This window comes from Ranitomeya imitator, chromosome 4 (genome assembly GCF_032444005.1).
Source record: "Ranitomeya imitator isolate aRanImi1 chromosome 4, aRanImi1.pri, whole genome shotgun sequence".
NCBI classification, from domain to species: Eukaryota; Metazoa; Chordata; class Amphibia; order Anura; family Dendrobatidae; genus Ranitomeya; species Ranitomeya imitator.
Window position 1 is genome coordinate 221,648,355 of NC_091285.1, and position 12,363 is coordinate 221,660,717.

Below are 12,363 nucleotides of genomic sequence, written 5' to 3' on the forward strand. Positions count from 1 at the left end.
AGAAAATAAAGATTTTCTACAAGACAAATAATACTGCAATGAAAGATTAAATAATGCTTGTATGCCATGGCTATCTAATATCACCACAAAGTGACATAATAATACCATTATGCAGCTCATATAAGGGATAGTAGTCCAATGAGTAAATTTTAGGTAAGTAGTAGTGCAACCTGCCAAATCATTATGGTGTATAATATACACACCATTAGGATTTGGTTCTTCTTGCCAGCGCCAGCAATTGTTACTTGACTACAAGAATGTGATTTACATACTTGTGTTCATGTGCTTACTAAATTTCAGTCACTTCACTCAATGTTCTATTCTAATTGGCATAAGACTATAATTATGCAAATCACAAAGGAACCGACAAGCAAAGCCAAATCCTAATAGTACACACTGTTGGGATTCGGCAACCCACAGAGGTTGCTGAAAATTTACTCAGGGATGCAAACCTTATACTAAACATGACTATACCAAGGCCAATGTTGCAATATAATAGACATATACCATCAGTTACCAAATATTACCAGCATATATAATAGTGATAATACCATCGTGCCGATCATTAATCAAAACTTCTCTACTAGGACTGATATCATCATACAATGACCATGTAATGTAAAATTCAGTTGTATAACAGTGCTCTGCAGACAATAAAAAATCATGGCTGAAAGTGTTGGCACCCTTGAAATTGTTCCAGAAAATGAATTATTTCTCCCAGAAAATTATTGCAATTACACATGTTTTGTTATACAGATTTATTTCCTTTGTGTGTATTGTAAAAACGCAAAACTAAAACAGAGAAAGAAAAAACAAATTGAACATCATTTCACACACAACCCCAAAAACAACTGACAAAATTGTTGGCACCTTTCCAAAATTTGGGGTAAACTTCTTTGTTTTAAGGAGGTAATGCTTGTTCAAACTCACCTGTGGCAAGTAACAGGTGTGTGCAATATGAAAATCAGACCTGAAACCAAATAAAAAGAGGAGAAATTGACTCAATCTCTGCATCGTGTCTGTGTGCCACACTAAGGGCTCTTTTCCTTTTGCGCGAAACACGTCCGTGTCTCGCATGTGAAAACCAAGCTCTGGCACCGGCACTCCAGAGCGGAGCGTGCGGCCGCATAGCAATACATGGAGCTGCCCACTCCGCTCTGGAGTGGCGGCATCAGAGCTTGGTTTTCACATGCAAGACACGGACGTGTTTCTCACAAATGGAAAAGAGCCCTTAGCTTGGAGAACAAAGAGAGGAAAACTGTCTGAGGACTTGGGAACACAAAATGTTGAAAAATATCAACAATTTCAAGGTTACAAGTCCATCTCCAAAGATCTTGATGTTACTTTGTCCATGGTGGCAATATAATAAAAAAAAGTTTACAACCCATGGCCCTGTAGCTAATCTCCCTAGATGTGGATGGCAGAGAAAAAATGATGTAAGGTTGCAATGCAGGATAGTACAGATGATGGATAAGCAGCCCCAATCAAGTTTCAAAGGAATTGAAGCAGTCCTACAGGCTCAGCATGCATCAGTATCAACCTGAACTATGAGGCATGAAAAAACTAGTTTGCCAAAATGTATGTTAGTAACACAAAATCCTTCTGTGAAAGAATATTGTGGACAAATGAGACCAAGCTAAAGCTTTTTGTTAAAGAACATCATTCTACTGTTTACTGAAACGTAATGAGGCTACAAAAAAAAACAGTACCTACAGTCAAATATGGTGGAGATTCAAGATGTTTTGAGGTTATATTGCTGCTTCTGGCACTGGGTGCCTTGACTGTGTACAAGTATAATTGAAACTGAACATTACCAAAGGATTTGGGGTCACAATGTAGTGCCCAGTGTCAGAAAGCTGGGTTTGCATCCTAGGTCAGTGGTCTTCCAGCAGGATAGTGACTCTAAACATACTTCAAGAAGCACCTAGAAATAGATGGACACAAAGCACTGGAGAGTTCTGAAGCGGCCAGCAATGAGTCCGGATCTAAATCCCATTGAACACCTGTGAAGAGATCATAAAATTTGGGAGAAGGCACCCTTCAAATATTAGGTACCTGGAGCAGTTTGCAAAAGAAGAGTTGTCCGAAAGTTCAGCTGAGAGGTGTGAGAAGCTTGTTGATGGTTATAGGAAATGATTGATTGAAGTTATGTATTCCAAAGAGTGTGCAAACCAATATTAAGTTGAGGTTGCCAACAATTTTGTCCAGCCCATTTTGGGGGTTTTGTGTATAATTATGCCAATGTGCCTTTTGTTTCCCCTGTTTTTTTGTGTTGTTCCAATACACGCAAATTAAATAAACATATGAAATTGCAATAATTTTCTGGAACAATTTCAACGATGGCAAAACTTTTGGCCATGACTGTGTGTAAACTGTACTGATACAAGTGACATTCTCACTGATCATAATCATTCATTTTCCCTTTAATTTTACATTTGGCTCAGACTTTTCCATCAAAACTTGTCCTGCAATATGTAACAGAAAAGCATGTTTGGCTTTCTGCTTTTCAGCACCTTCACATTTCTCTACCTAAACACAAGCAATATATTGCTATAACCAGTGCCCTAAACAATATGAATGCCCCCTATGTACCTCTAGGATGCTAATACTGTTAAAGGGAACCTGTCACCCCGGTTTTTCAGATTGAGATAAAAATACTGTTAAATAGGGCCTGCGCTGTGCGTTACAATAGTGTATGTAGTGTACCCCGATTCCCCACCTATGCTGCGAAATAACTTACCAAAGTCGCCGTTTTCGCCTGTCAATCAGGCTGGTCAGGTCGGGTGGGCGTGGTCACAGCGCTGTTTCTTCCTCAGCTTTACGTTGGTGGCGTAGTGGTGTGCGCATGTCGCAGTGACGAATCCACTGCGCGCACGTGAAGAAGCAGCGCGCGATCTGCGCTATTACCCCCTGTCATCGGTGGGGGCGGCCATCTTCCTGGGGCCGCGCGTGCGCAGATGGAGTGCTCTGCTGCACGGGGCTTCAGGAAAATGGCCGCGGGAAGCCGCGCGTGCGCAGAAGAGATCGCGGCGGCCATTTTCCCAAAGCCGAGATGCAAACTTGGAAACAAAATTTTTTTTGTTAGGGAGTTATAAGGGTTAAAAGTTGACCAGCAATTTCTCATTTTTACAACACCATTTTTTTTTAGGGACCACATCACATTTGAAGTCATTTTGAGGGGTCTATATGATAGAAAATAATGAAGTGTGACACCATTCTAAAAACTACACCCCTCAAGGTTCTCAAAACCACATTCAAGAAGTTTATTAACCCTTTACGTGCTTCACAGGAACTGAAACAATGTGGAAGGAAAAAATGAACATTTAACTTTTTTTTGCAAACATCTTAATTCAGAACCATTTTTTTTATTTTCACAAGTGTAAAAACAGAAATGTAACCATAAATTATGTTATGCAATTTCTCCTGAATACGCAAATACCCCATATGTGGGGGTAAACCACTGTTAGGGCGCACCGCAGAACTTAGAAGTGAAGGAGCGCCGTTTGACTTTTTCAATGCAGAATTGGCTGGAATTGAGATCGGACGCCATGTCACGTTTAGAGAGCCCCTGATGTGCCTAAACAGTGGAAACTCCCCACAAGTGACACCATTTTGGAAACTAGACCCCTTAAGGAACTTATCTAGATGTGTGTTGAGCACTTTGAACCCCCAAGTGCTTCACAGAAGTTTATAACGTAGAGCCGTGAAAATAAAAAATCGCTTTTGTTTACACAAAAATGATCTTTTCGCCCACAAATTCTTATTTTCACAAGGGTAACAGGAGAAATTAGACCACAAAAGTTGTTGTGCGATTTCTCCTGAATACGTCGATACCCCATATGTGAGGGTAAACCACTGTTTGGGCGCACCGCAGAGCTTGGAAGTGAAGGAGCGCCGTTTTACTTTTTCAATGTTGAATTGGCTGGAATTGAGATTGGACACCATGTCGCGTTTGGAGAGCCCCTGATGTGCCTAAACAGTGGAAACCCCCAAGTGACCCCATTTTGGAAACTAGACCCCTTAAGGAACATATCTAGATGTGTGGTGAGCACTTTGAACCCCCATGTGCTTCACAGAAGTTTATAACGTAGAGCCGTGAAAAAAAAAATTGCATTTTTTCTACAAAAATTATCTTTTTGCCCACAAATTTTTATTTTCACAAGGGTAACAGGAGAAATTAGACCACTAAAGTTGTTGTGCAATTTCTCCTGAGTACGTCGATACCCAATATGTGGGGGTAAACAACTGTTTGGGCGCACCGCAGAGCTTGGAAGAGAAAGAGTGCCGTTTTACTTTTTCAATGTAGAATTGGCTGGAATTGAGATCGGACGCCATGTCGCGTTTGGAGAGCCCCTGATGTGCCTAAACAGTAGAAATCCCCCACAAGTGACCCCATTTTGGAAACTAGACCCCCCATGGAACTTATCTAGATGTGTGGTGAGAACCTTAAATGCCCAAGTGCTTCACAGAAGTTTATAATGCAGAGCCGTGAAAATAAAAAATATTTTTTTTTCCACAAAAAAGATTTTTTAGCCCCCAAGTTTTTATTTTCACAAGGGTAACGAGAGAAATTGGACCCCAAAAGTTGTTGTCCAATTTGTCCTGAGTATGCTGGTACCCCATATGTGGGGGTAAACCACTGTTTGGGCGCACGGCAGAGCTCGGAAGGAAGGAGCGCCGCTTTGGAATGCAGACTTTGATAGAATGGTCTGCGGGTATTATGTTGCGTTTGCAGAGCCCCTGATGTACCTAACCAGTAGAAACCCTCCACAAGTGACCCCATTTTGGAAACTAGACACCCCAAGGAACTTATCTAGATGTGTGGTGAGAACTTTGAATGCCCAAGTGCTTCACAGAAGTTTAGAATGCAGAGTCGTGAAAATAAAAAATATTTTTTTTTCCACAAAAAAGATATTGTAGCCCGCAAAGTTTTTATTTTCACAAGGGTAACAGGAGAAATTGGACTGCAATAGTTGTTGTCCAATTTATCCCGAGTACACTGATGTGCCATATGTGGGGGTAAACCACTGTTTGGGCGCACGGCGGAGCTCGGAAGGGAAGGAGCGCCTTTTTGGAATGCAGACTTTGATAGAATGGTCTGTGGGCATTACGTTGCGATTGCAGAGCCCCTGATGTACCTAAACTGTAGTAACCCCCCACAAGTGACCCCATTTTGGAAACTAGACCCCCCAAGGAACTTATCTAGATGTGTGGTGAGAACTTTGAATGCCCAAGTGCTTCACAGAAGTTTAGAATGCAGAGTCGTGAAAATAAAAAATATTTTTTTTTTCACAAAAATGATTTTGTAGCCCCCAAGTTTTTATTTTCACAAGGGTAACAAGAGAAATTGGACCCCAGAAGTTGTTGTCCAATTTATCCCGAGTACGCTGATGCCCCATATGTGGGGGTAACCCACTGTTTGGGCGCACGGCAGAGCTCAGAAGGGAGGGAGCACCATTTGACTTTTTGAGCGCAAAATTGGCTGTCGTGTTTGGAGACCCCCTGATGTACCTAAACAGTGGAAACCCCCCAATTCTAGCTCCAACCCTAACCCCAACACACCCCTAACCCTAATCCCAACCTGATCCATAATCCTAATCACTAACCCTAACCATAATCACAACCCTTACCCCAAAACAACCCTAATGTCAACCCTAGCCATAACCCTAATCAAAACCCTAAATCCAACACACCCCTAATCCTAATCTCAACCCTAATCCCAAACCTAACCCTAATCCCAAGCGTAACCCTAATGCCAACCCTAACCCTAATACCAACCCTAATCCAAACCCTAACCCTAATCCCAGTTCTAACCCTATCTTTAGCCCCAACCCTAGCCCTAAGGGTACCGTCACACAGTGCAATTTTGATCGCTACGACGGCACGATTCGTGACGTTCGAGCGATATAGTTACGATATCGCAGTGTCTGACACGCTCCTGCGATCAGGGACCCCGCTGAGAATCGTACGTCGTAGCAGATCGTTTGAAACTTTCTTTCGTCGTCTAGTGTCCCGCTGTGGCGGCATGATCGCATGGTGTAACATATATCGTATACGATGTGCGCATAGTAACCAACGTCTTCTACATCGCACATACGTCATGAAATTATCGCTCCAGCGTCGTACATTGCAAAGTGTGACAGCAGTCTACGACGCTGGAGCGATATTGTTACGATGCTGGAGCGTCACGAATCGTGCCGTCGTAGCGATGAAAATTGCACTGTGTGACGGTACCCTAACTTTAGCCCCAACCCTAACCCTAGCCCTAAGGCTACTTTCACACTTGCGTCGTTTGGCATTCCGTCGCAATCTGTCGTTTTGGACAAGAAACGGATCCTGCACATGTGCCCGCAGGATGCGTTTTTTGCCCATAGACTTGTATTGCCGACGGATCGTGACGGATGGCCACACGTCGCGTCCGTCGTGCACTGGATCAGTTGTGTTTTGGCGGAGCGTCGGCACAAAAAAACGTTCAATGAAACGTTTTTTTGTACGTCGCATCCGCCATTTCTGACCGCGCATGCGTGGCCGTAACTCCGCCCCTCCTCCCCAGGACATAAATTGGGCAGCGGATGCGTTGAAAAACTACAGCTGCTGCCCACGTTGTGCACAATTTTCACAACGTGCGTCGGTATGTCGGGCCGACGCATTGCGACGGCCCCGTACCGACGTAAGTGTGAAAGAAGCCTAACCCTAAATTTAGCCCCAACCCTAACCCTAAATTTAGCCCCAACCCTAGCCCTAACCCTAGCCCTAACCCTACCCCTAACCCTACCCCTAACCCTACCCCTAACCCTACCCCTACCCCTAACCCTACCCCTAACCCTACCCCTAACCCTACCCCTACCCCTACCCCTAACCCTACCCCTACCCCTAACCCTACCCCTACCCCTAACCCTAACCCTAATTTTAGCCCCAACTGCTGTTCTCCTGCCGGCCGGCAGATGGAGACAGATGGCGGGCGCACTGGGCATGCGTCCGCCATGTTCTTCTGCCGGCGGCCAGGAGGAGCAGCAAGAGGATCCAGGGACCTAGGTGAGTATGCTAGGGTCCCCGAATCCCCCTATTTCTCTGTCCTCTGATGTGCGATCACATCAGAGGACAGAGAATTACACTTTACTTTTTTTTTTTTTGCGGTCGCCGGTAAACAGTTAATTACCGGCGATCGCAAAACAGGGGTCGGTAATACCGACCCCGATCATGCTCTTTGGGGTCTGAGATTCTCCCGGTGCCGGCCGGCGGGCGCACTGCGCATGCGCCCGCCATTTTGAAGATGGCGGCGCCCACCAGGAGACACGAGGAGCATCGGGGGAGCTAGGTGAGTATTGGGGGGCCACCTGGGACCCCTTTTCTCTGTCCTCCGATGTGCGATCACATCGGAGGACAGAGAAATTAAAAAGAGATTGCGGTTTTTTTTTTTTTCTTGCGATCGCCGGTAAACGGTTAATTACCGGTGATCGCAAATGCGGGGTGGGTTAAAAACCCCCCGAATCATGTTCTCTGGGGTCTCGGCTACCCTCGGCAGCCGAGACCCCGGAGAAAATCGGCCTCTGGGGGGCGCTATGGACTTTTTCCACAGCGCCGTTAATTAACAGCGCTGTGGTTTAAGTACCCTTAGCGGCCGCCGTTAAAAGGCGTATCGGCGGTCGCTAAGGGGTTAATATTTAACCTTCTTATTCAATCTGGGGAGAAATTTGGAAATGTGCACTTATTCTAAGCAACCTATATTCATACATTTGGAAAACTTGGAATGAATTCTATGAAGGGCAAATATATATGACAAAACTGTCATCTAAAGTATCCATGTATCCTAAAGGTACTGTCACATTTAGCGACGCTGCAGTGATCTAGACAACGATGCCGATCGCTGCAGCGTCGCTGTGTGGTCGCTGGAGAGCTGTCACAGACAGCTCTCCGGCGACCAACGATGCCGGTCCCCGGGTAACCAGGTAAACATCGGGTTACTAAGCGCAGGGCCGTGCTTAGTAACCCGATGTTTACCCTGGTTACCAGTGAAGACATCGCTGAATCGGCGTCACACATGCCGATTCAGCGATGTCTGCAGGAGATCCAGCGACGAAATAAAGTTCTGGTCTTTCTGCTCCGACCAGCGATGTCACAGCAGGATCCAGATCGCTGCTGCGTGTCAAACACAACGATATCGCTATCCAGGATGCTTCAACGTCACGGATTGCTAGCGATATCGTTGTTAAATTGTTCAGTGTGAAGGTACCTTAAGTCAGACATGTATTGTTTCTTACTGAGACATTGACATGTGAAATGTTGCAACACCCAAAAAACTAAATTACTGTATACGAAAAGAAATAAAGGGGAATCTGTAAAACTGTCAAAAACACAATTTCTCTGCTGAAATATGATGATCTAAACTTTACACGTCCAGTGCCAGAGGCTGACATATTGTGATGACATAATTTCCATTTTTTATTCAGTCATCTGCACTATTGCTATGGAGGGATGGCTTGGATTCAGTTAACCTGTATGGCAATATCTACATCTTGTTTGTCTTTATTAGTGGCTATTACTTATGTCTATATGGGATCCTACTTCTGCCACAGTACTGCAAGCACTACCTCTGCGATCTCCTCATCTACCAGTGACATTATTGAAATACACTTTTTTATTCAACTTATCTATTGACATATCCTGTGAATTGTGCACCGCAAGGAATGCTCTTTGGACATTTTGACTTAAGGTACCTTCACACTGTACGATATCGCTAGCGATCCGTGACGTTGCAGCGTCCTGGCTAGCGATATCGTTCAGTTTGACAGGCAGCAGCGATCAGGCCCCTGCTGTGATATCGCTTGTCGGGGCAGAAAGTCCAGAACTTTATTTCGTCGCTGGACCTCCTGCAGACATCGCTGAATCGGCATGTATGACGCCGATTCAGCGATGTCTTCACTGGTAACCAGGGTAAACATCGGGTTACTAAGCGCAGGGCCGCGCTCAGTAACCCGATGTTTACCCTAGTTACCAGAGTAAAAGTAAAAAAAAAACAACCACTACATACTTACCTTCCGCTGTCTGTCCCCTGCTGTGCTTCTCTGCACTGTGAGCGCCGGCCAGCCGGAAAGCAGAGCACAGCGGTGACATCACCGCTCTGCTTTCCGGCTGCTGTGCTTACACAGTGCAGGAAAGCAGAACGCTGGGGGACAGACAGCGGAATGTAAGTATGTAGTGTTTTTTTTTTTTTACTTTTACGCTGGTAACCAGGGTAAACATCGGGTGACTAAGCGCGGCCCTTCGTTTAGTAACCCGATGTTTATCGGCATCGTTGGTCGCTGGAGAGCTGTCTGTGTGACAGCTCTCCAGCGACCAAACAGCGACGCTGCAGCGATCGACATCGTTGTCGGTATCGCTGCAGCGTCGCTTATTAAGGTACCGTCACACTAAGCGACGCTGCAGCGATACCGACAACTATGTAGATCGCTGCAGCGTCGTTGTTTGGTCGCTGGAGAGCTGTCACACAGACAGCTCTCCAGCGACCAACGATGCCGGTAACCAGGGTAAACATCGGGTTACTAAGCGCAGGGCCACGCTTAGTAACCCGATGTTTACCCTGGTTACCAGCGTAAAAGCAAAAAAAAAACAAACACTACATACTTACCTTCCGCTGTCTGTCCCTCGGCGTTCTGCTTCTCTGCGCTGTGTAAGCACAGCGGCCGGAAAGCAGAGCGGTGACGTCACCGCTGTGCTCTGCTTTCCGGCTGGCCGGCGCTCACAGTGCAGAGAAGCACAGCGGGGGACAGACAGCGGAAGGTAAGTATGAAGTGGTTGTTTTTTTTTACTTTTACGCTGGTAACCAGGGTAAACATCGGGTTACTAAGCGCGGCCCTGCGCTTAGTAACCCGATGTTTACCCTGGTTACCAGTGAAGACATCGCTGAATCGGCGTCACACACGCCGATTCAGCGATGTCTGCAGGGAGTCCAGCGACGAAATAAAGTTCTGGACTTTCTGCTCCGACCAACGACGGCACAGCAGGATCCTGATCGCTGCTGCCTGTCAAACTGAACGATATCGCTAGCCAGGACGCTGCAACGTCACGGATCGCTAGCGATATCGTACAGTGTGAAGGTACCTTTAGTGTGACGGTACCTTTACACCCTTGAGTCTGCAGTAGGGATGGGTGTATTCATTCTTGGGTATACAGACCATCTGCCAGGTCAGTAGTCTGTTGATGGAAGACTCTGATACCTCATATTTTCCAGGATCTCCAAGACCATAATGATGACATTGCAGCAGCCTGGTAAATAACCAGCTGTTCTGGGGATTTTGGAAGGTATCATAATTGTCAGCCTCCAATTCAGCAGCCAGAGACTACCAGCATGGCTGATGGACCATAGTCTCGTGAATGGACCATCTATCTCTAATGTACAGTCAACTTTTATGGTTTGTGTGAACCTTTACATCATTGGTGATCGTCTCTAAGAAAAATCTTTTCTTTTGTATACCGGTCTTTTATGAATGTATACTGGTTGGCCTCCATGAACTTTGCCATGTAGAATAATGAATATAATCTATGGTGGACATACTATTTGGTGCTACTTCTTTGACCACATCCAAGGAAGTTGGATTTGTGCACTATGCTGAGCTATGGGACTGCAAATTGCCCATATAATAATCTTCTACAGGGCCTTCTTCTGTCTGTCTACTCTTGAATATAGTTGTAAATAAAGTTAAATCTTCCAGCTATGGTTTTGTGACAGATTTTTGAAGGAAACAAGAATAGTTTTTTTTTTAATACTTCCCTTTGCCAATCAATAATGCCTCAATATAGCATTTTGTGTAGCTAAAATGAACTTAAAAGTCATGAATTTTCGAAAAAGAATAAAAGAAGTCTACCTGTAATTAGTAACCTGTCAGAAATAAAACTAAGCTCCTTTTGTTAGCCAGGCCACAACAGTCACGTCTGTATTGTGCAAGTTAGCAGATGGACAGACACTTCTGAATACCCTGTTCCAACCAGAGACAAAGTATTTCCTCCAGGCCGTTCTAGCTAGCTTCATTCTGCTGCAAGCCACATTCATTCATACATAGTAAAACATTCCTCCCAAAGATAAGATACTTACCAGTCTTTCATCTGGCTAATTCAAGAAAATTGTGGATTAAACGTCATTTTGTGGTTTCAACCAGAAAAGCGCATTAATAAGAATCACGAAGCATTTGCTGAAGGCCATTCAGTAGGTGCTATGCTTGGCATTATCAGTTATCCAGTGGGGGTCTTTGATTTTAATTTTGTGTTTCAAGTATTCACAGATGCATTACCGTAATTATTCATAGTAGTCACGCATTGAATTAAGGATTGTCTAGATCATATGATGAGAAAAATGCACTTATTATGAGCACGTGGTGTAAAATGTAAATAAAGCAGGACCTAATACTGTAGACTTTAGAAGCTAATTCAATGTTGTTAGACTGAAAATAAGAGTTTCATAGTCAATAGCAGAATATCTATCCAAAAAGTTAGTTTTCAGTTGCCAGTGTCCTGCATCTTAAGAATCATGTTACATTTGGATATTAACTTATTCATTGAGAATATTACTGGAATATTTGTTGAAGACCACTTTTGTTTGAGGTGGTTTTTTTTATAGTAATTAAATATATAACCTTTATTGTGTTATTCTGTAGGCTCACAATGATCTATTTTCTTTCAGACTTGGATTATCACATGTATTTATCTTCAACTATTTTTTGTATGCTTTGGAAGCCCGTGCACAAATCCTCTGACTGATGCTGTGCATGACATTGAAAAACTGGTAAGACAAAATTTCTATTTCATTATTCCATAAGAATACTTAAAAATGTATGACATTGGATTTCATTGAAAACTTAGAAGACCTCCTGGGCACCATTTATAAAACCAAGTCGTAAAGGGGTTGTTGGTAGGCTATGGGCGCCTGTAGGATATGGGCAGCAAATCCAATTCCAAATTTTTAACTGTAAGTTAGAAAGTGAAATTATTTATTGATATACACAACATGTCTGTATTACTTTTTCTACAATGTAATTGTCATCTAGGTAAAAAAAGGCCCCTGTACACATTAAATTAATGTTGGCTGGTAGTGATGAGTTCATTCAACAGTCTAATGTATATGGGGACACCAGCCAACTTATTGTTAGGACAGAGATTGCAATAAAGGATGTCTGATTTAGGACTGCCGTTCACATTGTTCTCCTGGAGAAAAGCCGCCGGCTGATGTGTTACGGTACCGTCACACTAGACGATATCGCTAGCGATCCGTGACGTTGCAGCGTCCTGGCTAGCGATATCGTCCAGTGTGACACGCAGCAGCGATCAGGCCCCTGCTGTGCTGTCGCTGGTCGGGGAAGAAAGTCCAGA

General features: G+C 44.2%; 1 protein-coding gene across 1 annotated transcript in view; it reads left to right on the top strand.

The window, feature by feature from the left end:
- KITLG (KIT ligand) overlaps positions 1–12,363 on the top strand; it is a 133,765-nt gene that overhangs the window by 36,352 nt on the left and 85,050 nt on the right. The window contains exon 2 of the mRNA XM_069764383.1: positions 11,678–11,779. Coding sequence (XP_069620484.1) covers positions 11,678–11,779 — 102 coding nt within the window. The remainder of the gene's footprint in view (positions 1–11,677; positions 11,780–12,363) is intronic.